Source organism: Vanessa cardui, chromosome 15 (assembly GCF_905220365.1).
Source record: "Vanessa cardui chromosome 15, ilVanCard2.1, whole genome shotgun sequence".
Classification (NCBI taxonomy): Eukaryota; Metazoa; Arthropoda; class Insecta; order Lepidoptera; family Nymphalidae; genus Vanessa; species Vanessa cardui.
The window spans coordinates 5,965,078-5,992,670 of record NC_061137.1 but is presented as its reverse complement, the minus strand read 5'-3'; the positions used below and the strand labels follow the sequence as shown (position 1 = coordinate 5,992,670).

At 31.0% G+C, this 27,593-nt stretch overlaps 1 protein-coding gene across 1 annotated transcript in view; it reads right to left on the bottom strand.

Annotated features, from left to right (window-relative positions):
- LOC124535888 overlaps positions 1 to 27,593 on the bottom strand; it is a 120,992-nt gene that overhangs the window by 46,280 nt on the left and 47,119 nt on the right. The window contains exons 2-5 of the mRNA XM_047112288.1: positions 25,081 to 25,292; positions 23,583 to 24,980; positions 14,855 to 14,943; positions 8,350 to 8,536 (exon numbers count right to left, since the gene is read on the bottom strand). Of these exons, the coding sequence (XP_046968244.1) occupies positions 8,350 to 8,536; positions 14,855 to 14,943; positions 23,583 to 24,980; positions 25,081 to 25,292 (1,886 nt within the window). The remainder of the gene's footprint in view (positions 1 to 8,349; positions 8,537 to 14,854; positions 14,944 to 23,582; positions 24,981 to 25,080; positions 25,293 to 27,593) is intronic.

Genomic DNA, 27,593 nt, shown 5'->3' with positions numbered 1-27,593 from the left:
TTAACAATTGGATAGAAATAGCGGAATAAACTTGTTCTTTTGTTAAAGCATGTATAGAAATGTTTGTATTCTTATCTAAAAAATATGTATAGTATTTTTGGAAATTACTTAAAATGAAATATTATGAGAAAAGTTCCGAAAGCGATCTGTAGTTAAATCCGAATCCATTTATATTATTAGTGCACGAATTAATTATTTAAACATCTTATGTAACTCAACGATATCTAAGCAATATAAAAATAATTAATATCGAAAAGACACAAGCTTATTGTAATTTATACATATTTATTATTGTATATCTGAAATGAAAAAGGCTATTATGAATGGTTCATAGAATGATTCAACGAGGTAAGTATCTGACAATGATAAATGTATTATTACCGCAAAGGTTTTCATTTACAGAGCTCGTTATAAAAATCTACAAATAACCTATGGATATTGGCGAAACGAGGTCACATTATGAATAGTATGAATACGATATTAGAGCATCAAATCTCACGTTCCAATGCCATTAATGATTGTTTGCAGAAATTTCTATAAATAACATTAAGCAACTATTTGTTAAAAAGGTTGTATGTCCAAGATTAAATTAGAATGTGTAAAGCGTTAATCGTATATTAAATTAAGAAGTATATTATAATGTCTAGTACTAAAATGCGCATTGTATTACTGTATTTGTAAAATGAATGCTTTAGAGGATATCTGAGTATGTATTATATAATGTAGACAAAATAAGCCACGTTATGAAGTGGTCACCATCCATATAGACATTGGATTATTATTAACCATTCCTTATATCGCAATTGTACCACCAACCTTGACAGCTTAAATGTTATACCACTTGTTCCTGTAGATTTACTGGCTCATTCGAATTTCAAACCAGAAAACAACAATATTAAATATTGCCATTTTAGTCATCACGTTGATTCAATGTACGTAGGTGATATACATGTGGGTTTTCTTAGGAAATTTAAACTAGAGTGGGATATATTATTATAAAAACCAATTAAACGAATGAAAATTCAATGGCCTAGTAGCTTGAGTGTGTACCTAGTATAGTTTAAAATTCACCTGTCTTAACTCTTCAGCCAACTTAAACTCCATACTAATAATAATTATTATAATAAAACATATGGGAATAATCGGATTTATTATACTTCAAAGTACATATAACGTAATACACATGACTTTTTCCACTGACAGTAACAATTAACTGTTTGTCGTTTGCTGAATAAATGATCACGGCAGTTCGTAAAGGGGATTTTTTATGAAATCCATGCTTTATCATTTCATGTGAAGGTTTAATTAATATTTCACTGTGTGTTTTGGCTCTCAGCAAACTTAAACCCAAGCTTTGCGCGATTTTAATTTGATATCACGTTACGTTTATGTTCTTGTTTTTGTATAAAATAATTAAAAACATACAAATGCTTGGCGAATTTTGTGTGTTTAAAACGTTAGTTGGTTTTGTGTACTTAATTGTATTTAGTCGTATGAATATATAACTACGTTAAATATTTTTGTATCTGAAAGAAAGAGTCTGCTACTTTGGCTTTGATTGTGATTTGCATACGATTCGAACACAAGAGAAATAGGTATAATAATATTATCTAACAAATTGATTGATTGTTCTTCTTAATTCTCAATTCCGAATTATTCTTTCTCAAATATTCGTCACTGAATCTATATTTTTCTTCAAATTTTTGTCAATAAAATATAACTATATATATATTTTTTAATTTTAAATACTAAAACAATCATTTCTGTTATCTGATCGTAGAGAATACCTAATTTAAACCATCATATTCAAATACATACAAAAAAGCATCAAAATTGGTGGAGCCACTTAGGATTTTAGTGATTTTATATACGATATAAACAGAATATTCAAATGTATATCAATATCCCTTGTTTTTCGTACGAGTGTATATTTGCACTATTCCGACTACATACTTATATTAATCTCATTATAAAGGTTGTCTGTAAGAGATTGCTTAAAGTAATATTGGGCTTCGTACTGTAACTTTATTGAGTTTTTTTTTCTGTAATAAAGATTGTTTGCTTTTCTTCCTTTATTATATACTTAATAAGAGTTTTGCATTTGCATTATGTATGTTATTAATAGATTAGAAACGTTGAGTCATACTCATGTTTGAATTGAATTTGAAGACCGCGAGGAATATTAAAGTAATATTCAGTAGTAATAATAAGTGAATAGCAACGAAAGCGAATATACAATCAAAAGTGAATACAGTTTTGAGATATGAACAAAAATATGCATCGTTTCTCAGTACAGGATTTGTGCTTTTGATTTGTAATCGTTTCTATTGCTTCACAATAATATTCATCGCGTTCTATTTGTATAATTTGTATTGGTTGTATTTTATGAAATCTGTATTGTCTGTTTGACTCAAGACAACGTAAAGTTTCCAAGCGATAATCATTAATATAAAGGACTTCTTATACAAAACTTTATAATATCAATCAATCAATAAGTTAAACTTCATTTATTGATTGATTGACTTATTATATTATGTACGCTACTTTTGTAATTAGAAGCGTATAAGTATATTGGTCTGTACTCTAAATATATCTTAGTTAATTTTAGTCATTGCATTATTTGTTTTTTGACTTAGTGTATATTAAAAGTGTTCAAGGGTAAACTCAACTTCAATTTACAAAACGCAAACTGACGTCGACGACTGCGATTGGCCCTTCTACGCTATTCTAACAATGATAATGATAAAGATGTCTCCCAGTAACTAACAATTAAGAAAGGTTTGGTTCCTGAATCTTGAACCTTGGTTCCAAACTATGTCATTGTTATGGTTTCTTTACAAATAATTTAAGCTTTGGCTAAGGGTTGGATGTCACGTATTAGACAAAAAAAAGTAGCGAATGTCCTTCCTTGGAATTAAAATTTGCTTAACACTAAATTCCATCAAATGCGTTTCGATTTGGTCGTGAAAGACCCACAGACAGAGAGAATTACTTTCCCATTTATATTATTAAGTATAGATAGTATGGGTTATGCATATTAGATGACTAAGTTCGAGTCATTGAATAAAATATCCTTTCTAAACTTCGTCAGTTAATATGTATTTAAACTAAAGGCAGAGGTTGGTAATGATATCTTTATCCGTTGATTTGTCCTTTCACATTAATATATAGATAGGAAAAAACAGCTTTTTACGGTTAGCTACCTTCCTAGATTCCTTTTCTAGATTAAATTTCAATCTCAGTGTTTTTATTTCAAAGGCGTCTATAAACTCCGCAAAGTTGTATTCAAATGTTTTAAGTAACTATTTTAAAAGACTGTTTCGTATGCAAAACAAACTTGCACAGCACGAATCTAGTACGGACGCAAATATATTAACCCCGTAGGGCTGAAGGATGAGCTGGTAAACACAATTTAGGTTGACACGGTCCAACTTTTTCCTTTAAACCATGATACACATCTTTAGTTTATCCAATTTAGATGGAAACGAGTGGAAAAACTTTTGAAGTAATACTCGGAGACAGGGAAAATGGTTATATCTCATGTTTTATTCAGATAATTTTATCCTACTCGCGTATTTGTGTTATTGAGGCTAAGTTGGACTTGTTATGACATGATCTGACATGAAATGATGACGGAATGTGGTCTGACTGACTGACAGGTACCGGTATCTAATGGTGAGTTAGTTTGACATATTTAATGTACTACAATAATACACACTATAACGATACGACGATGTCGCGGACGACTTTGTTTTTGGCAAGGATGCAAGCGACCAGAGATAATTCTATTAATTTGTATCAGCTAAAATATGCTTCTGATTCTATATAAATATGTTGGGGACCCAAAAATATATGGAGTACCATAATGTAGGAACAAAACGAATTGCCAATGGTTGTTAGTTAAATTAAATAATAAGTAATCGACTACACAGCAACGAGTTACGTAAGCCGTGTATGGCAGGTATATAATTTCTTGATTATAAATGCTTATAAAAAAGTACCTTAGAATTAAGTCTACATAAAGAATTAGCTATCTCATTTCCAAACACCATCTCTATTAGACTTGGATTCTTTTTTCAAAAAAAAAAAATTGTAATTGTAATTAATTAAGTTGTGTTTGAATCAATGCTGTTTAATGTTATTGCTCATTTTCCTAGAAGGATTTAATACAATCGAGTAATTTAATTATATCTGAAACTAAATTGGTCTTAGATAATCACATTTAATCTTCAATATTGAGGCGGTGACCGTTAAGGGTTTTCATCTCATTAATGAACTAACATAATTTTAATGTTATTGTTTTGAGACTATAAATATCATTTATGCATTAAAATAATATTATAATGTAATAAATTAACACTTTTTATTCAACATAATGTATTTATATGTATAAAGTATGTATGGATTAGTATGGATATGGAAATTTTTTTTCGAGGATGGAAAATAAATTCTCCTCGGAACGAATACAACGTAACGACACGAAACGAAAAACTCTTAAAGCACGAAATGCTGTTTTAAAACGAAGGAAAAAGAGGACAAAACTAGGACTACAAGGAAGATGAAGGAAATGAATATGAGTATTCCTTCAGATAAGACTTTGCGCTTGGACTTTTCAGAAATGTGATTATTTGCTATAATAATTAAGTTAAAGATGTGTATTTAGTTTGTTTATTATTAGCCACAATTAAACGTTTAATATTTGCAAGACTTTGAAGAATTTATTTTGATTTTCTTCTAATACATATTTTAGAAAAATGTCACTACTTAATGTATTATGTAAGAATTTTCTTTTTTGTATAATTATTTTCTCTCATTTTTATAGGTTTGAAAGCTGTGATATCTCACTTCCTTATTGTACATTGTGGTTACTTATTTATTATTTTCCCTCTTAATTGTGTTACAGAAAATGTTTTTTTATTGTTAAACGGGTCATTTATGCTTTGTTTTTTTTTTGTTCTATTTTCCGGTATGTACAACAAGGTGTTAAAGAAAAATATATATGATCACTTTTCATACAATGACAAGATTCTTAGACTATAAGAGGAGCAAGATTTTAATATCCGGAATAGTGTAAACGAGTAAAATGCAATTTTATTGATGTCGTTTGAAGACGCAGCTCGATTTCCTATGAATAAACTGCTTTTGCTTCTGTCACCTTAGAGTTATATTGAAATCAAATAGGAAAATTATATTCTTGAAATATGCGTTCGAGGAAACATATTAAAATTAATAGATTATGTGTATTACGGGTTATCCATCCAGGCTTCACATGGGCTACAATAAGGCTCAAGATACAGTTTTTAGATTGAAGAACAAACATAAATAGAAAAATATTTTTTTCCGGTAAGAAAACTCTGTTTATTTATGAAACCGCATTAAAATCCATTGCGCAATTTAAAAGAACTAAGCAAGAAAATAGAGGGCTACGCCGTTTTCTTATTATGAAGTCGGATGGTGAGATAGTGTTTTTTGTAGTAATGTTACGTGTATAAGTGTCTGTATATATAGAAGATGATGATGTTAATGTCTAGCAGACTGGTTTTGTTAGTTACCAGCAAACGGACCGACGGAGACTGCAACTGCACAAAATATATTAGTGCACAAATATGTGCGCAAAGACACATATCCTACACAAGCTTTTTCCTAATTCGATAAGGTCAAAAGATCGTCGTGATCGCAAAGAGTCCGAGCGTAAGATCTTTACTTTTTTTTTAATATTCTCACAGTCTTTTACTATATTTTTTTAAAGAAATAACTGAAAGGCTTACTTATTTCAAATAAACTACATTATATTATAAATAACATCGTTTGATGGACAAACACGGATATAAATAAAGCAGTGACACAGTGTAAATACATCCTTTGAGGTTTTGCAAAGCTAAATATACAACGAAATTGGTACTTCGCAAACGCACACTGCAACTTTATAAAGCTATGAAAATGTGCGATATTTTGTTTTTATTTTTTAAACATTATATGCGTATTTAAACGAAGATTATAAAAGAAAATAGTACTCAGTTTTCAAACATAGATTTAATTAACATTCTTGTTAGAATTTTCTATGCATTTCCATATAATACAGACCCAAAGGCATATATTGTTACTGGCTTCAAGCATAACATGACCTTATTTATAAAAAAGTCCATTCAAGGCGATAAAAATACAAATATTAAATAAACAAAAAACATTGTACAATTGACAGTGGGTTAACCAAAGACCCTTTAATATTTTATAAAGGAATCACAGAATTTCCGGAAGAGGCTTGACGTGGGTCAGAAAAGTTCATACTTTTATGTGGTTTGTGATCCTTCTGACCGGGATATAATGGGAAATAGAGTTACTTTACAATTCACCTTAGGAGGACCAAAAAGAAGAATCAAAATGAACCTTATATTTTGCCTCGCCTTTGTGGCCCCTATTCCAATTATATGACAATGAGTTTCAACTATATTAAGAATGGGATGTTTTCATGGACACATGCTACAAAAGATCAAAAATGTCTTTGCAATATTTATGGGAACTTGTATTATTATTTACATAGAGCAACGTCCTAAATGTATTTGGTATACATATTTGTTAGAGAAAGATATAATTAAAAGTACTATAATACTTAATCAAAGTAAGTCGGTTATATTATGTATAATTTGTGCTTTTTTGTTACAATGTAATTTTTATTTAGTTTTATCTGTTATATACGGCTAAAGAGTTATGATAATCGTTCTTTTTTGCTATGACTTGTTCAAATATTAGTTATACTATGACAAAACAAAGGCTCCATGGTAAGTATGATAAGTACTTTTAAAATTAAATTTAATACTTAATCAAGTTAAAAAAATATACCTAATATACATATAATTTGTGTTTTTTTTTGTTACAAACTAATTTCTATTTAGTCTTAGCTTTTACATGTAACTAGAGAGTTATAATAATCATTAGTTTTTGCTATGACTCGTACCAAAATTAGCAATAGTATTACAAAACAAAGGCAATTCAATAGTGAACATGTTTCCTCCATTTTAGTCTGACAGTTATTGACTAGCCGACGGAGGCTGAAAGCACAATGCAGTATATGAATAGAAATCTGAGCTCGAGTGTTAGCCGAATTTAACAATGGAATAGCATTGAAAACAACAGACTCAGATATGTTGGGACGATATTCAGCCGTGGTTTAATTTAGAAATAAGGTATAAATAAATATTGAATTGAATTGTGCTTAATTTAGATACTTGAATCTATTGAAAATATAAAGATAAAAATAATCATGAAATATACCTTTATGATTTTGGGTCTTACAGAAAACCATTCATTCAATATTTGTATATTTGAAGAGCTTATTTTATAAAAACAATAATTAACCTCATACCTTTAATCTTACTGAAATGTAAATATTACTTTCAAATTCTGTAGGTATTTATTGAAATCCCCGACCAAAAGCTTGCAAGAATCGTTAAAATACATTCAAATCTGATTAAGGCCTATATAAGGCCGTGACACAGATTCTTGATGAAATAATTAAAAGGCCACATTTGAACTCGAAAATCCTGACTATGACAATTGCGTGAAAATTATAAACTTAAAATAATTATTATATCATTTTTAATATCTAAATTAACAGTAAATAATAATAAAAACGGTTTTAATTATAGGGAAGAATATTAAATTATCTTAACCGAGGCGTAATTTAGCCCCAAGGTTGGAGAAAAATTTTCATTTCAATGTTGCTAAAATTGAGCATAATTATTCCATTCCGTGAGTTTGGAACTGTCTAAAAGGTGTATAGCGAATGCTTGACGTTTTATTGTGTCAATTAAGCAGAAAATTGGAAGAACCTTAGGGCCTGTTCACGCAGATAGCAAACCTTTTACAATATTTCATGATTGAGGTTAAGGTCAATTAAAATCCGTGTAATATCTTTCGGTAAGATTATTTTTTGAGTTATGTTAACTTGTATTTTACTTTCAGCTATAAGTTTGTAAGTAATAGCAATTTCTAAAAGTTTTATGAAATGCTTCGCAAAGTACGCAAAGCCAGAAGTTGGCTGTAACTTAAGTAAGTACTAAGTCTAGGAAATACTGTTTCTACAAAGATTAACCTTCGGAGTAAAGCGTGAGATGTAATAATTTCGACATTTAGGAAATAAAGGTTAAACAATACAATTGTATAAATCCGGCGAGTTTGTATGGATGAACGATTTTTATTTTTAAATATATTTTGGTCCAATTTGAATTATTACGAAGATAATCGTTATATGAATTATAACTTTCAGTAACTAAGACTCTAAAGAGCTTTGTTTAAGCGATTAATCAATTCTTAATAACGAATAATAACATGCTGCGATTACAGTTATACCTGAACACGCTTGTGGTGGCAGAGGGAAGATAAGTGTGGTGGAAGACTTGCGCCGCGCGACGGCGCAGCCCAGCGATTGGGGCTTAAAGCTGCGCAACTGCTGCATGAAGTCGCTGCACTCCATCAGCGCCACGTCCGCAAAGTGCAAATCGCACAGGATTTGATTCTTGAAGCGACGAGCACGTTTCTGTTGACAAGAATGCTATACATGAGTCTACTTACGCTGTTATCGATTTGTATCTTTTAATAGGTAAATGATCACTGAACGTTATGAAATATGAAACGGTAATTTCATCGTCAACACGCCCTCAATTTTGGGAGCTAATTATGTCACTTATGTATATTGTTTTTAGTGGCGAAACTTCAAACTAGAACACAGTAATAATAAGAATTATGGTTTGGTGGTAAATATAATACATGATTGGTACATATTTAACCAATACCACCCAGTTGCAGACCGTAAGGAGTTCATATTCTGAAAATAATTTTATTTGTATTTGATCAAGTACCTAAAAGAGTTTGTCAGATCAAACGCTGTAGCTTTTCCTCATTTTCTCTATATGTATATACATATTATTCCATGTACTAATATTAGATAATTTAACAGGTTTTTGTAATTATGCAATTAATTTCGTTCGGCATGATAGAATGAAATTGTCTTTTTGAATAATTGAGTAATAGAAAAATAACAGAATACGAGGAAAAGTCAGAAAGTCCGCGTATGATGGGTGGTTCTTACATAATTTTCATAAAAAAAAATAAATTTTGAGTTATTAGTAAAAGCTATTGTCGATTCTACGCATCATAGACATACGACTCAAAACTTACTAAATATTTGTTTCAACGCTTTTGATTACATCCCGGAGAATAGTTTTTGTGCCCCTTGAGTAAAATAAATCGTTACTTTTATGTAATTATAATTTCATACGATCTCTGATTTTTCTTTACATTATTTACAATTCTCTTAAATTCAGTGACACAATAAAAATAATCTAATATTTAAAAATAAGATTAACAAAGCCTAACAACTTAAATAAGTATATTACCTTTTTAATTCGCTTTGGAAAGTTTAATTCAGAAAGAATGGAATCTCAACGAAACCCGAAAGCCTGGCGAGGAAAGTGAAGACTCGAACTCTTTTGTTTACGTGAAGGGAAATTTAATGCAGTCCTTTGAACCAGTTTGTGGCGTCTTAAATTTATTTTTCCAGCGTGTTCTTAGCTTTCAGAGAACTTGGAATCTCTGTTGTTCGCAATTTTCTGAATAAGTTTATGCTTGAGACATATATAGAAATCTCAATTTCAGAAACATGTTAAAGGTGAAAACGAGGTTTAGTTACATTCACGTTTGCGCCGTTATGTATTTTCTTTGTGTAAAGTTACTATACCAAAATGCTAAAAATATATGTTAAGAAAACTTTTGATTGACATTTTTTATAATAGAAAAAATTGCATTTGAAATACACCTAATAGCTAAACAGCATCGTTTTAATGGGATGGGATTATTATGACTTAGAATTAATCTACTTTTATAAACCGAAAAATCATATTTTTATCATTAATAAATGAAATAATTAATACTTCGTATTAATTTGTAGTGTTGATTATGACTTTATTTACTTATTAAAACCAATATAGTGATTGATTGATTAATTTCCATCAGAAGACAACAGAAGAAACATCTCCAGAAGACGGAAAATTTATAACATTAAACAAAGCCAATGTTATTAAGAGATTATATTAATTTTTATATTTGTATTATAGATTTAATGATTGTTTAATTACGTTTTCTATTATATAACTACTGTAAAAGACTGTATAAGTTTCATTGCTAGACTAAGATATTTTTAAGGAGGTTTTTTTACCACGCTTCTTTAATATTCCACATCCACGTTGCAGATTTTTACCGTAATTTAAACATCTTCCCTCATTATTATTTTTTTCAGAAACCATCAGATCAAACTATTATAAAAAAATTAACATAAAATTGCTTGTGGTTGTATGTTGTAAACTTAAGTAGTTAAATTATAGTATAATCATTTGTTGTTATCAAAGACACTAAATGACCGCACTTCAAATTCTATTTAATCGAATACCATTACATATTAAGATGGAAAGAACACTTGGAAAGATGCCGAAGAAAAATGTGAAAAGATTATAATGTACAAATCATATTTCACTTAGCTCAACACATCATATTTCAATTAATTTAAAAAAAGACTTTGGGTTCCATAACCTTTGCTGGAATTTGCCTAAGGTGAAAATACTGCGACTGGCAGTTGATGCTGCGTAGGCTGATTAATTACTGAACACATAAGCCGTCTAGCAAAGATCTAAGTTTACATGTTCGCTGAGTATAAAAGTCCATAAGGTTGAAAATAGAAACGAATACAAAATTAGCACAGCTTAAATAGAAATACTTTTAGACACATAACCTTTTTTGAAACATTATCTTTTTAAAAAAAAAACATTGTTCGATAAACAAAAGGATCATTGAAATAGATATGTGTCAACCCTCGTCGTAAGAAAAGAGATGAAAAGAACAAATATTTTTAATGTATAAAAACTTTAATTTTTCTTTTAATGTCAACTCCGTAAGTTACCCTTTCAAGTTGTTTTTCCATCATATTTGTTAGGTATCGACATGTTTTTCGATAGGCTGAAATCATCGAAAACATACAAATTAAATATATACCATACTATAAAATATGTGCACAGATTATAAAAATATCTTGTCAATAACTTTTTTTCACAATCACATATCACATTTTCAGCATTATGTTAGATCACATTTCAATTTGAATGCAAAATTTCGAGTCTTAATAAACGCATTTTATTGAAACGAATTTATGGGCACTAAAAAGATGAATAAAAATAACATTATTTTTTATAGTCTCATGATAAATTATGTGAACTGTTGGTAAATATATCACGCACAATTTTATTTCAATGACATTGTTTGGAAGTTTTATGACTGCTTGCAAAATATCGGCTTCACATTGGAATATTTAAGAACATGCATGTTATCCGTTATGGTAGAGCTACCAACCAAAGGCATATGTGTATCAATTCAATTGTTATATAACAAAATGAATGTATATATTGTGGATAGTTGTGTGCCTTTAATCAGCCATAGGATCTTTTAGGCTGTTAGTGCTACTACTAAACTATACCAATGGAACTATTTTCATCATTTTTTTTATGCCAATTAGGCAAGAGATGAGATGAGGTGAGAGAAGTCTCATTGCATGCATTGGTATTTTAGAGGGGCCAGAGAACTGAAAGGCATCTCCGAAAGACCCGATCTTACTTCTTTGAGGTGTTGAGTAAGAAAGACAGCGGTTTTATTTTTCAAAACCAATTTTATTTGTGCTTGAGTAAGATTATCTTTTGGTAAGAGGCACGGAAATCGTTCAATATGCAAACAGCTATCAAAAATAGCCCCCGATGCCTACTTAGGTATTTAAGGGCGGAATACTGAATTCGCTGCGGTACAGTTGGTCTCGTGTTTCACATCTTTAAGGGGACCAAGGAACGTGAACGGGATGGTAACCTCCATTATTATTATAATAAGTCATTTAAAATAAGTATAACAAGATAATAACAAAAAAGTCATATTATTCGGTAATTTTACGACGAAATATAAGGCAAAATTGTAAAATAATGAATATATATTAATAATCAGAGCAACATAGAAACAAGACATTCTTGCCAGTTCAACGCTAGAGGAATATTTCAAGACAGGTTAGAGTAAATTTAATAAAAAATGCCGACAAGTAGCCGGTAAAATTCTGTTGAATGTTATTATGTATGACTTGATTTTTCATCAAATTTATACTTACATAAAATCTATAGATATATATGTATATGAAGGAAAATATAGTAAAAAAAATCCTATATACAAATTTCATCTCATTTGTATTAGAATAATATTTAAATATTATAATGACCATAAAGTAAAGTAAAGTAACAGCCTGTACATAGCCCACTGATGAGATAAGGATCCTCTTCCATTAAGGAGAGGGTTTGGAACATATTCCACCACGCTATTCCAATGCGGGTTGGTGGAATGCACATGTGGCAGAATTTCGATGAAATTCGACACATGCAGGTTTCCTCACGATGTTTTCCTTCGCCGCTGAGCACGAGATTAATTATAAACACAAATTAAGCACATATATATAGTGGTGCTTGCCTGGGTTTGAACCCGCAATCATCGGTTAAGATGCACGCGTTCTAACCACTGGGCCATCTCAGCTCTGACCATAAATATTAACAATATGTCTCATTGTTTTCGACTTGAAACGTTTTCACGAGCCACTGATTGGTTCTTATTCATTGCAATAACGGGCTTCATTGTGATTCCTTTGATTAATTTCTTTTATGGATAAACGTCTTGTAAGTGTGTTTACATTTACCTACTGTTCGCCGGTTATTACCGACTACATTTAGGTCAACAGCACTTAATAGAGTTTTGGGGACGTGAAAATGATACGTGTTTTGTCTTCGATGTTTTGTTTACTTGAGCTTAATATATGTAGTTTGGAAAATTGATAGAATGCTGGGTAGAAATATTACTTGAAAATAGATTTTACTTTATTTTATTATTAAAGCATTTGTGCAAATTTTGGTTTGGTAATTTAAAGTATTTTTAACTTTGTAAGAGATGTTTGAAATAATGTTTTCGTAGTTATAATGAACTGCTTGAAAGCAATTAAGCGAAATTATTCAATTTCAAAATTAACCTTATTCAATTAGGCTTTTTGAAGCACTTTTAAATCGTCATTTTACGTCATTTTATTAAATAAAACTAAATTTACCACCGGTTTGGAATGTGCATTTTACTGAGGATAATCATAATGAGTCTAACTAGAATTTTTGTATATATATGTATATATGTAGAGCAAATATGTATATTATAAAAAAAACTGGTAATCAAACGATTTACTTAGAACGACAGCAGATAATCCTATAAACATATTGAGAATATGTATTACGTTGTTAATTCATTGTTTTTACAGCTAAAACATTGCATTATCATTGTAATTCATTAAATAATACATTTTTATTACAAAATGATTAAACGAATAAAATTTAAATAAAGACCTTGTTTTAAACAGACATCTTTAAAATCATTCTTTTAAAAACTCTTAGAAATATTTAAAAAGGCTAAGTGGTCAGTAATAATGTTATCAAATTTAAGCAACGGGTCTCTTTAGTTAAGTCAAACAGTAAGTTTAATTAAAACCCTGTCTGTTGGAAATAACAAATATTGTTTTAGGCGTACTTATAATTTGAATGAAAGGTTTTGGACGAGACAGCCTGCTCTAGATTTCAATACAGTACTCGGTGTGACTATAGTCATGACGCACAATACAGCGTTAACGAAAAACACGATATTTACATATTATTGTAAAGAATTTGAAATAAAATATCTATTGATTTAGTAATAATGTCGAGCTGTAATACAATGCTGGTTGATTTTTCAAACCAGTGTACGGAGATCTTTACTTGAAATAAAGAATAATTATTTTACATATTACACCTTTAAAACGTATAAAAGCATTTGATATCGTATAAAAAGATACGCTCCATTCAATGGCAAAATGTAAGTGGAGAATTGCGCGTATAAAAAACAACAAAATGTATATAAATTTAGAGAAAACTTATGTATATAAAATTAATTTCTTAAAATCTGCGTTTAGTCATGTCATTAAAAGTCTTTTCATAATTGTACTTAAGCAATGGTATACAAAATTTAGGTAAAAATCTTAAAAAGCGTATATACATGAACTGTCTTTAAAAGAAAGACACTTAAAGTATAGCCTTTTATTTGTTTTAATATCTTATACAAGTGTCATAAAGGCTTTGAGAATAATTTACAACTGTTTTGGTAAAGAACAGTTTGACTGGCAGTTGATAATGCTCCCACGTAAGTTATAGCTTCGGTAGCTTCGTCTGATGATTGATGTCTTAACTTTAAATATGGCGTGAGAGTATTTAGACTTATGATACAACTTGGCTCGCAAGAGCGAGATCTGGCAACGCTTTATGTGTAGCTTTATATTAATCTGAAAAGTATTGATAACATTTTTGTTTATGTATTTTGCAATGGCTTGTAAAGCAACAACAAAGTTTATTTGGTGGTAGGGCTTTGTGCAAGCCCGCCTGGGTAGTTACCACCCACTCATCAGATATTCTACCGCTAAACAACAGTACGCAGTATTGTTGTGTTCCAGTTTGAAGGTTGAGTTAGCCTGTGTAACTACAGGCACAAGGGACATAGCATCTTAGTTCATTGGTGATGTAAGGCATGGTTAATAATTCTTACAACAACATTGTTTATGGGCGGTGGTGACCACTTACCATCAGGTAGTCTATTGTCTATTATATACCATAAAACATGATATATGTAGGTATATGATATAATTCGTCGGTCTACATCCTTATTCTGAATAAGTATAAAAAATAATAAGTTTTCATAGATATAAATATTTTTGACTTACTTGGTTGGGCCCAGTTAGGTTCAACCCACAGGAGTTGCAGCGTAGACATTCCTCGTGGTAGTGGTTGTTGTCGTACAATGGGGACGGTTCTGTAAAAGCCGCTTCGTTTTAAAAAGTGTTTAAGTATTTATCAATGAAGTTTTTTCTAAAGATTAAAAATAATAAAGTAAATAACACAATACAAATAAATTATATACTTATATATAAAACTGATGAATTAAGTTTGCATTTATTATTGAAAAAAATATATCGTATTAATAATTGTGTTATTATTTGGTTATATAGTATCAATATAAAATGCTACGTAAAACTATATTGAAACTTTTATGTTATAAGTTGCATTCGATAACTATAGAACTACCATCAACAATAATGTACTTATAATACTATATAATTCATCTGCGAACGTTTAACTTCATATTGCGGAGTTTTCGATTATCGTCTACTTATAGACGAAAATATTTTTATAAAAATGATTGGTAATGTGTGGCCTGGTTTTGTTGGCCTTTAAGGCTTTGCTTATACGGATAGAAATTTTTAAGCTTACAGTATAAATAACAGACAAATTATTGAGGTGTACGTCAAGAAATTCTAACGAGCTTGAAGTTAGGAAGTAAGCAGAGTATGTAACAACACGTGAAACCGATGTTCGTATCAGATTGTCATCCTATAGGAATATACCAGTCAGGGAATCAATAGGAGTCCTTATCACAAATAGGTTGTATTATATTCCCTTTGTAGTTTTCTATTACTAGTTGAACTTCATCACCAACTTTCACGAAATTTGGTTAGTGTTTTAGAAAAGTTATGTATGTATATTTGATGAAACGATGGATGGACTGCGTGAAAGAAGATATGGTTAGAAATAATGTTATTTGTGAGATGAGATGTGAGAAGTATGAAAGAAAAGACATGCTGCGCCGACCCTAAATAAAATTAGATAAATATCTTATGATATTTGACTTTACTTTATTCTTTAATGGTTTTGTAACTCGAAAATTCGACAAATGAAAATATAAATAGCAATTAACCATCGAAAAACGGCTAACAAAATTTGGTTTAATTTCTTGATGATATATTTGCAAAGATCTTCAATATAGATACGTCAATTGGCTATTAATTTTATTAAGTGCATTGAGTAAGAAACCGAAGTTTACCGAGTGTGCAGTTACAAAGTAATTTACGGTAAATTAATGTAAAGGTATAGTCACATATTACCAGCATATTGTTACCGTGCATATAAAGTTATAAGAAAAACTTAATTTGTATTTAGTCGCAATCTTATATTCGTTTTAATGAACACAGACTATATTAGTTTTAAATATGCTTTCTTAATTTATAATATTTCATCGTGGCAAACATGTGAACTTAAAACAATAATTGCAATATTTTTTTAGAAATAGAATATTTAATACATAAACTGATGGTAGTAATTTTTAATCGGAAGGGGAAAAGAAAATAAACATGTACATGTCACGTTCATACTGCTATTGACACATATCAAATTCAAAAATCACAAGTTTGTAGTTTTTTTTGTTGAAATAAATGCCAAGTTACATTTCATTGGAGCCTCAATTACATTTATCTTTCCAATTAAAATATCTTGTTTTGCTATTGACAATGTATTATTACGTTCGATTCGACCTATACCGACCACTATTAGCTATAATTATTTGTTTAAAATTATCTCGAGTTAACGATGATAGTAAAATGTATCTATAAATAACCCTTTATAAAATTATTATTCTTTATATATTTTATAAAAAGTCAATATATTCTTTAATTAATGTTAACAACATTGTAACTATGTTGATTAGAGGTTTACGTTACATTTATTAATTTTGATAAAAGGTTTTGAATTTACAACGGTTTTAATTCACATAGTTTTATATCAAATATAATAGAATCTAATTAAAAAGAAAACGTAATATATTATTTAATAATTATAAATATCATTAGTTTATGATTTTATGATTCGTGTCGGTCAATTACTAGTTATATTTAAGATATTTTTTAGCAAATATTGTTTTAATTTATTAAATATTAATTATATTTCCGAAGATAAAAAAAACCAATATTAATTTCTTCATGACATGAACTATACTTTAAAGATTACTTGTCATGGTTACCTTTTGATGTGCATTAACATTAAGTACATGTATTATGACATACAGATACATTACAGGAATTTATGTACGAGAATATTAAGAACTATTTCTCAAAAAAATATGTGCCATGTAAATAAAAACACGGGTTTAGCTAGTGTAGAGAAATATCACATTTTTGTGATACAAATACGGATAAATAGATGTGTTTAAACATACTACACATATTCCTACGGGTATTACTATAATGATCATTTAATCTATTCTTATAAAACCTTCAGGAATTTTTAAGAAACATTTACATGTATTTAATAGTATAATAAAACATTATAAAGCGCCTTAAAAAAATTACAATAGGAAAGGGAAATAAAAATTGGCTGAAATGCGTTGCGCTGTTAAAATTACTGTTTCGCGAATAGAGAAAAAAAATCTGTAAATATTCTCGTCGACTTTACGATTGAGTGATTTGCTGAGCTCAGGGATTTGATCCTTATTTTATACGAACGGGAATATTTTGAACGAACAATAAAACGACTAAATCTAAGTGTATGTGCCAAATTGCTTGCACACTGAAAAGTGAAAGCGTTTTCTCTTGGACTGTTGCCAAAGGGCATATTACTAGTGCTGGGAGAAATGCCAAATAGTGTACTCCTTAAAAATTTAACCCGTCCAACTTAGAACGTTGTTACGTATTTTTAAAATGTGTTATGATTTGATCTATGTCATTATTTAATTTGGTTGTTATTGCCTTGTGCAAGTCAGGAGAACCACTCACTTATAAAATCGAAGATAGGTGACTCCTTTTCCCATGAGGTTCACTTACCACATTTATATTAAAAAAAAACATTAATTTATTTGCATATATCATCCCTAGGTGATGATTTAATTTGGGTATTAAATAAAATTAGAACAACGAAGTACATGTATAAGAATGTTTACTTGTCGACTTCAAGGCAATTTATGCTAAATTTTTTTATTGTTTTATTAACACAATTAAATTAACACGCAAGCATGCTCTGGTTTCCCACTTAAATATTTTTAAAAGCCAAAACTATTGTTTTACTAACAAAAGAATATAACGAAATCCACAAACTAGCTCGTAGAATCTAAGGGGATAATTTAAGAAAACTTGAAACAAGTATTTCTGTTTTTGATGAAACTATTTTTTTTTTTAATAAAATAATTATATTATTAGAATAAACAATTCCGTTTATAATCATTATATAAGATATCTGGTTAGAATGTTCAAAACCCTTTCAAATGACATTTAATATAATGCTTTGTAACTGTTGATGGATTTTGTACACATTGAAATGCAAGAAACGCATTTTTGAGTATAGTTTTATGTGTATACAAAGGAATTAACGCATCCTTTTTTTTAATTTTTTGTTTGATGAATCATCTTCAATATATTTTACTACTTAATAAGAAATCTGTAACACTTCGCTTTATATTGTCCTTGAAATAATTAGTTCGTTTTATTCAAAGAACAAACCCAAACAAACAATAAAAACTACCAACAAATTTTATTAGCGCCCTAAACGTACGCAATATAGAATAGGTCATAATTACAGCGATCGCGGCCCGTAAAGTGTGCTGTAAATAGGTATTTCATTCTTTATAGCGTTACGATACGATAACGTTTATATCAATGTTACAATCGTTTTACTGAAAAATATATAAGCTCATTACCTTTTAAGTGTTTTGGTTGAATGGGTATTATTTATTCTAGATGGGGACGTATCTCAGTTTTTATGAGCTTTCGTCTTATTATTTATTTTTTATTATTATGTACTCGGCGTATACACGGGTACCGTCGGATGCCAAAACGTAGGTCTTTTAGCAATAAACAGTAGCCTTTCATGTTTTTTGTTAAAAAAAATCCGAACTATATTTCTATACAAACTTTTATCCTATATATCCAAGAAATTATAATATATATATAGAGTTATAATGTTTACCATCATAAATAAGGAATATCCATACAAACTAACATGGTGATGAATTTTGAAAAATACATACGTTCTATAAGGATTTTTTGTGCAAAATTTTTTATTGTTAAAGACAGTCATTTTAAACCTTTATATAGTAGATATATGAGAAATGCACCGTAAAATTACAGAATTACTATAAACAATAAGATAAAATCTCTCATAATCAACGTACTGCTTATCATGCTAAATTGTGATACCTTTTGTTTTTGTAGTTAGCAATGGTAAATGGCAAAGAGATATATAGCAATACTATGGCTGTTTGTTAGTAAAAAAATAGCACCTACCACAGCCAATATCAGCCCGACATAAAGTACACAGACGAGATAGCAAAAACTCACAAAATATTGCCGTAAATATAAAGAAAATAAATATTGTCATTAAATAATATCTACATTTTTATTACGGTGTAATTACATTATAGGTGAGCTAGACGACGTAATTATTCCAAGATCTAGTATGAATTCCAATTTTGTTTTTATATTAAGTAGAAAGCTCTGTGATCTTTAATAAAATGGCAAAGAATATTTGTTTTGAATGTTTTGATAAATAACAAATAATTATCGAAATTAATCACAAGTGTTCCATTAAATAATTTCAAGCGGCGACTGCAGCTGTGATCGGTAGAGAACGTAATGAAATTACAAGGGTTCCAAATTTGACTATAACTGGAACACTAATTGTGTTTGCAATAACTTGGAATTCTCTTCTTGTCATTATTAATTTATTTGGAACTATTTCTTCTTGTTGCCGACACTAAAACATTAAATCAATTTGTTGGTTTTACTTCTTGACTCCCGGGCCGGATATATTGCACACTTATTTTAACTAACATTACTGTATTTTTAAATGTTAAAATGAGTAACTACAGAGTTTCTTGCCGGTTTTTCTCGGTAGAATCTTTTTCGACCCAGTGGTGGCTTCATTTAATATAGTTATTGTTAATGACGATTCAAAAGTGTTTGTAAAAGTGATTGAATAAAGTATATTTTGATTTGATTTGACTTCATTTTAAATTAATCACGCAATGAATTATGATATTAAATAAAATACATACGCCCTTTATTACTTATCCGTATTAAAACAGTAGCAACATTTTCTATTATGTAGACGCAGTTTATTAAAAGTTTGATTCCCATAGAGACGATAATATAAAATGGAAACAATAGGCTGCGAAGTCAATAATTTCATGGACGATTGTATCACTCATTTTGCGGATAGCTAATCGTAAACATATCGAATTCCCTGCCATCAAGAAATGTTTATGGTATCCAACTACTTCATAAATAATAATAGAGGCGCGAATTTACGTGACAATACTTCGTGATAGTTCCCGACATGAGAGCTACCATAGACACTCATAATAATATCAACGTGACAGAAATATATTACAGGAAAAGGTATTTGCGATATCTGAATCGAGATCTCATAATACTATTACTTTTTTTTCTTTTACTAGAAATTTTTAACTTTGCCGTTTCATAAATTCAAATCGTTTATAAAAAATACATTGGTAAAAAGGCGTATTACTCGATAGATTTTGTAGATGATAAAAAAGCGTGGAATTAATACCTGTTGACTTCCACGCAGGATATATTAATTTAAATAATTGTTTTAACTAACATGACTTTGTATTTTTTAAATGTTGGAAAAGAGTAACAACTGAGTTTTTTGCCGGTTCTTCTCAGTAGAATCTACTTTCCGAACCGGTAGCTTCACGTAATTGTTAATTGCCGATTTAAAAGTGCTTGTAAAAGCCCACTTGAATTTTGTTTAATTTTGATTTTCCACGCTGTATGTTGTATGTGTACATTTATTCGTATCTATTCCAAATTACGTCTTTGTTCAATTACAGCCGAAACACTTGGATATTGCAGTAGTATAATACTTCGCCTTATTGCCTTCACTGGACAGTAGAGCTGGTTGGTTTTTTTGCCCAGAGTATCGAAATTGCGATTCAACCGGGAAATGCTACTAGCATTCTTGCCACCGTTCGATTCGATTTGTATAGTGCCTATTTTTATTTTTCATTTGCATGATTCAGACAATAAATTTAATAATTTTTATGGCAAAAAATATTTAAGACATTTTATAAAGTATATGTAAGTAACAATTAAAATATTTTCAGAGTTACGCTGAACTGATCGTAATGTAATTTTAAGCCTTATAGAGGACATTGACATTTTAGAATATTAAACTAAAGCAATGGAACATATACTATTGCTATGCTAGGCTACGGCTTTTGTGTCGCATATAACTTTTATTAAGTTATAACCTTTTGCTTAAAATATTGCATAGTTTAAATTTGTTATGGCAAGATTGTGTTTAAAATAAATTTTCAATTACAATTCGCTAATTATATAAAAAAATAATAAGTAGGAGTTATTAAATATCTATGTATTAATTCGTTTTAAATAATTCTTTTATGATATTTATTAGAGGTATTATTTTTTATCTTAATCCAGTTGTTAAAAACCTTATACATTTTAATCGATAAACGAAAGCATTACTTATATTTAAAGGTATTTATGTACGTGCTATACAATAATAGCTATCTGCCAAAGCTTTATGCGAGAACAATAAGGTTCTATATACAACATATAGTTTGAAGAGTAAATACTTCTTCCAAACAAGAAGAAATTCTCGGCTTTTCTATACAAGTACTATCAATTACTATACATATAAATGTTTCTCTATAATCAATGTTTTTTTATGATAATATTGTTCGGGTAGTTCAAGAACTTTCAAGAGATCTGCCAGAAACGAGTAGTTATATGTTAATTAGCACCAAAAGAGTAACGGTTTAGTTTCTTGGTTTCGCTTTAAATTGCTTAGTAATATGCTTAGTATTGTTGACAAAAAATTGTAAGAATCTACTTGAGCCTAGTTTTAAATGGACTTCATATGAAAATTCCGAGTGAATGTTCAAGCTCGAAGTCCATAGTCTTACACTATATATATCGCCCCGAGTAGGAATCAAAACCACAGTCATCGATATTAAAAGTTAGGTCATAAAGTCTAGCTCGCTATGTCGGCTATATTAGAAAAAAATGTAGTTTTTATTGTATATTAATAAATTAAATCAATTTTATAATTATGACTGATATTGATAAAAATACCTTTATATAAATCATTGGTTCTAATATTATTGTCTAATTTTGAAGCATACTCATCTACAATTTTTAATAAAATCAAATTAATATCTGTTCCTTTTTTATTTCTAATTTTAAATGAATCGGAAATCTTAATTCGTATTTCATATTTAATATAGATTTTCGGAAATCTTTGATGAATAATTTTCTAATGAAAAGAAAGTAATTATCCTATCTGATGAGAAGTATAATTAAAGAGTACAGCCGATAAGGCTGTTATTATTGTCGATATAAAAGTAAATAGATAAATTTAACACTTTTAACAATTTCTCTACTTTTTTTCGCACGAATTCACATTAAGTTGTTTTTCACATTTATCAAAAAATTATATTTCGTTATATTACGTTACTTTACCACAAATAAAATAATAATAATAACTAATTCATTCCTCAAAAAAGGTCTAGGTAATAAGTAATCTTTATTATAAGTTTCACTTACCATAGTTTTCCACTTTGAAATATGCACACTTGCATCAATGTTTTTATTTGAATATTATAATATATTTATTTTACTTTTAAATTTTACTAATTGGTGTTTTAATCTATTTTACGATAACTCTAAGATTATTTACAGACATTAAATTATGCTAAATTATTTTCTTACGACGGTTACTTCTATTCCTCGTAATAGTGCTATACGAACGTCACACCTTCACACTGCCCCGAGGAGAATTGCAGAGCCACACCACTTGTACAATTAAATCAAAAACAATTCATAGCAAAAGTCAAAAATATGTTAAAAATCCCGATTTATATTCGATGAAAGGGCCGATACAATAAAAACTGATTCGTTGTAGAGTCAAAGTCGACCAACGTTGGTCCACAAATATTTACTAGCAATTTTCGTCTGTCAATGTAATGTTGTAGAGGTTATTCGTTGTGTGCGGCACGTCACTTTCGTTTTAGTAAACATGGCAGCGTTAGTGGGCAACAGATGACAGGGCGCGGGCGGGCGAGCCTGCGCCGGGCGACCGCGTTCATCTCATCTCGTTTCCGAGGTCCGCGCGGACGCGCTGCCAGTTTAAAGTGGCTCCCGAAGGCTAGCCCGCCTAAATCTATGTAGAGGGCGCCACAACTCACGATCCTCTTTCATGACAAAGAAGCCTCTCTCCCTAGTCCTTTTCTCTGTCGATAAAGCAGTCTCTGCAAGCTACTGTGCAAGCGAGACATCGAAACTTCGCGCGAATCGATTGGTCGCTGTAAATGGGCGGGGAGCGAGCACGTGGCAGATTCATTTGTAACCGTAAGTTGTGGTTGTATAGGACGCTTTGCATTAAATTATATTTACGACTAAAGGGCGGTTTTGTTTAAATTTATTTTTAGAAGAATAAAGTTACTTTTTTTAAGATATATAGATAAGAGTATAAGAATATATATTTTTGTAAGTTAAATATAGTACTGATATAGGTATATATTACGAACAACAAAAAAAGGCTTAATGAATGGCTAAATTTATAAAAAATAAAATAAAAATTACGCACCTGTTTGAGTACTAGAGTCGAAAAATGTGCTTGTAGTCTCTACAGTCATCGTTCCAATGGTGCCGTCAAGTATTTGCGTGGACGAGTCTCGACGGCCACGGGCACGCATGCATGCATCATCACTTTGGGAACTTTGTCGTCTGAAATTTCGACACCGAATCATTTCTTCAGTAGTGGATTGACGTCGAAAGCCACGTGCTATTAAAATCTCTTCAGTTGTCGATTGTCGTCTAAACATTGTTCGTTCAGGCGGCCGAGCACATGGACTAGGGTCTCGACTGGAACACGAACTTGATTCTGGGCTTCGTGCTCGACCTACACGAGCACAGGATGCTTGTCTTCTTAAGCGACTGCGTCTGCGAGCTGCTGATGGACTGAGTTCACCACCACCTGCTCTATCAGGGCTTAATTGGTTTCGTTCTCGACGTGGCCGTGCTGCTGAATCTGGACTTAAAGAGTCTCGTCTGGCTCTTCCAGCATCATCTGGGTCCAAATTTGGCCCTGAATCTCGACGTCGCGTTCCAGGGGGTCCTATAGGATCATCAAATGCTGTTGCCTGTCGTTGCAATCTACCTAATCTACGTTCTGGACTGGCAGTTGCTCGTGAGTCTCTTCGTGCTCGTCCACACTGAGTAGTGGAATCTCTTCTGCCACCTAAGTTCGGAGGCGTTCTTCCGCCAGGAGTTATTGGTGTTACTGGTATAGCTTGACTTGCTTGTGAAGCTTGTGTTGTTTGAGTAGCATTAGAAGTTGGTATGGTTGGAGAGGTGGGAGAAGGTGTTACAGCTGAAGTGATGATTGTTGGCATAGTCATTGGTGGACATTCCCCATCTGACCGGCTTGGTTCATGTACAGTTACTACAGTAACAGATGGTACATGAGTGGATGGCCCGGGATCTGATGAAGCATCAACAAATGAAGGAGGTGCCGGCGTAGGAGGAGAGGCTCTCCTTTTCCTATGAGTTGCAACAATTCTCGGCGGGGGAGCTGCAACAGAATCTCTTCTGTGTCGATGACCTTCAACAGAATCTCTGCGTTCTTTGCCATCACTTGAGCCACGCCTCTTAACACGGCGATCTCTTGAAGCAATAATTGTAGTAGAATCTTTACGTTCCAAACATGTTGGAAATTCTGATCGAAAATCATGTGGTATAATTGCTTTCGAGTCTCGTCGTTTTGAAGCAGATGATTTGATACCAGAATCTGCAGAAGAATCACGTCGCCGACGTGGTGGTGGTTCATGGCGGGCCCATGGTAGGGATCGGGCCAGGTCTGCTAATGTTTCGCGTCTCGATAGTGGAGCGCGTTGACGTCTTGGTGCATTGCTTCCACCTCCCCCCCATTCTCGTAGAATATCTGTTAATTGGGCCAACGAAGAACGGCGGCGTCTGGGACCACCTAGTAATAAACAAGATATTTTTTATATATTAGTTCACTAAACATTATTTAGCAAGCTAAATAAACGATACAAAATTGGAGAGAAAAAGAAATTAAATACCTCGAGGTTGATCTGCAACATCTGGTTCTGGGGGTGAAACACAACATACTTGTGCTGACGAATCTCTTCGATTGCCAAGTCTTTGTCGTAGTGTGGTTTCTTCTAATGTTGACCGTGTAAGCTCGTCCCATCCGTTTCCTCCAGCCCACACTAAGCCAACTTGGTGGGATAGAATTGGTAGATTGCAGACGAAGCATATTGCGGTCATCGTCCTGTTAATAATATAATACATCAATTAAATTCTATTCAAATTAATTAAACATTGATCGCGGGAGTTTAAAAAAAAACTCGTTCATTCCTCAATCAGGAAAAAATATAACTCACGCTTTGTTGTTATGAAAATGTGTAATAGGATACATGATGGTGGTGTGCGGACTACTCCATGTACAAAGCGTGAAGCCGCATATCACGCCCTTGTTTTCGCATCACCGGGCTGATAACTGAACAAGCGTCGCGATATTAAGTAATAAACGCTCCCATGCGTGACGACATATGTATTATGCCAATAAACTATTGATGGAGCATTAAAATATTTTTCCACTATATAATATCTACACTTCATAGCTCAATGTAACAATATAATGTGGTCTTAGTAAGATATGGGTCATATAAGGGTCTATGTGGCATATGATGTCTATTTAAAACAAAACTACAAACTAAATTGACCAATAACATTCCGGCCTGACTAACTCTTCTAGTATGAATATTATGATATGAATTGTCCCAGGATATATGTATGATTAATAATAAAGTGACAATATTGCGTTGATGGGCGGCACGTGATGTGTTGATAAGCTTATCTATGGGCTATTCGCCTCAACGAATTTATCCTTGATACCTCTCAGAACGATTTAATACTGCATGAAGCTGTACCAATATTTGATGGAATGGAAACTTTGAATGTGTTCAATCGGTTTGAAATTATCTGTTCATTGAGTTTCGAAAGTAAGTAAACTAAGTTTTCTTGATAAGATCTGATAAAGAACAAATTATGTCTTTTGGAAATTTTACTCAGGTATAATGACAATATTATTAAGTTATTGTCGCTGAAATAAGTTATCACTATATTGTGATTAAATTACGAAATGAAACGAAGATTCTTTCATGACAGTATTACGAATACTTTATTTATGGATAGACTGTTATGAAACTAATTGACATTCTTGCTTAAGATCTACTTGTAGCATCTTATCTTAAACTATGAGTACAATGCAAATTTCTGAACGAGTTTGATGCGAAGATACTTTTAAGCGTACGTGTGGTAAAAATTTATATTGTTGAATTTGAAACTTTGAATTTGAAGATTTATTGAAACCTATTATTTGATAAAAAATAATTAAAAAGTATACAAATTTGCAAATGTATAATTAAATTGACTTTTACTAACTTTAATTGTGTCCAAGTCTGTTAAAATATTGATAATGGGCTCTTCAAATACGATGAGAATTTTCTAGAGTGCTCGATAATTTAGACTAAGTCTAACTACAAGGCCTAATTGGTTCAAGCATCGTGCAAAGTACGTGGTTGACTTTGTGAGTTCTTTTTTTTTTAATTTTTGTTTAACATATTATCAAACATGGCCTATATGTGATATAAATGTCTAGTTGAGTGGGATTTAGTGTCTCATGTATTTAAAGTCTTTGTTTAAAAGGGAAAAATGGTAAAAAAAATTAAAATTAAAAAAAGTGTAATTCCTGCAGCCGGTTTTATGTTGTACTCTCAGCTTACCTGTTGTTGTTTCAAAAGCCCAAAGGCTTTAAAGCATGCGTCCATGTGAACGACAAGCTTTGAAAAAAAAAGCGGAAAATAACAAAGAACAGAAACTAAGCGCTAACTGAGTTTATACTACAAAAACTACTAACTATTTGAACCACTACCTTAGAATATAACTGAAATAAACATAATTACAAAACTAACTTGCATGGAATACAGGTTGCGTACGAACGGAAATGATATAATAATATAGATAATAGGAATTCAAACTCTTAATATTAAATACATTAGGAGGCATAAATCTAAAAAAAAATATAATTGATATCAAGTTTGTGATCTACTTTAATTAATTTTTGATCTTATCGTTTGCAAGTCGTAAATTTTTAGATCAATGCCTCTTCAGCGTATTGCGGGTGATTGCTAGCATGCTTGGAATATTTTGGGGACCTGTAGTGACGTAGTCGTGGTGAAGGGGATTGCATGTCGAAAGCCGAGGCATGGGGTCAGGGCGCTAACTCAGGGTAATGTCGACATACAATATCACATCAAACACTTTGTACATCTGAAACAATAGGTTAAGTATTATTTTGATGTGTTCTTTGTTAACGCTGTGTAAAGTTTAGATCATTTTCTTGAGAATTTTCAGATTTTTACGATCCCACTTTTTAAGTTGTTTCGTTTTCGATATGTATCATTTATTTTCAGGGATGTAATTTTTTTCAGTATTAAATGTTGCTGGTAGCGACACTAAGCGAAAAACGGATGTGACACACTTTCTAAGAGCTTACTAAGTTTTCACT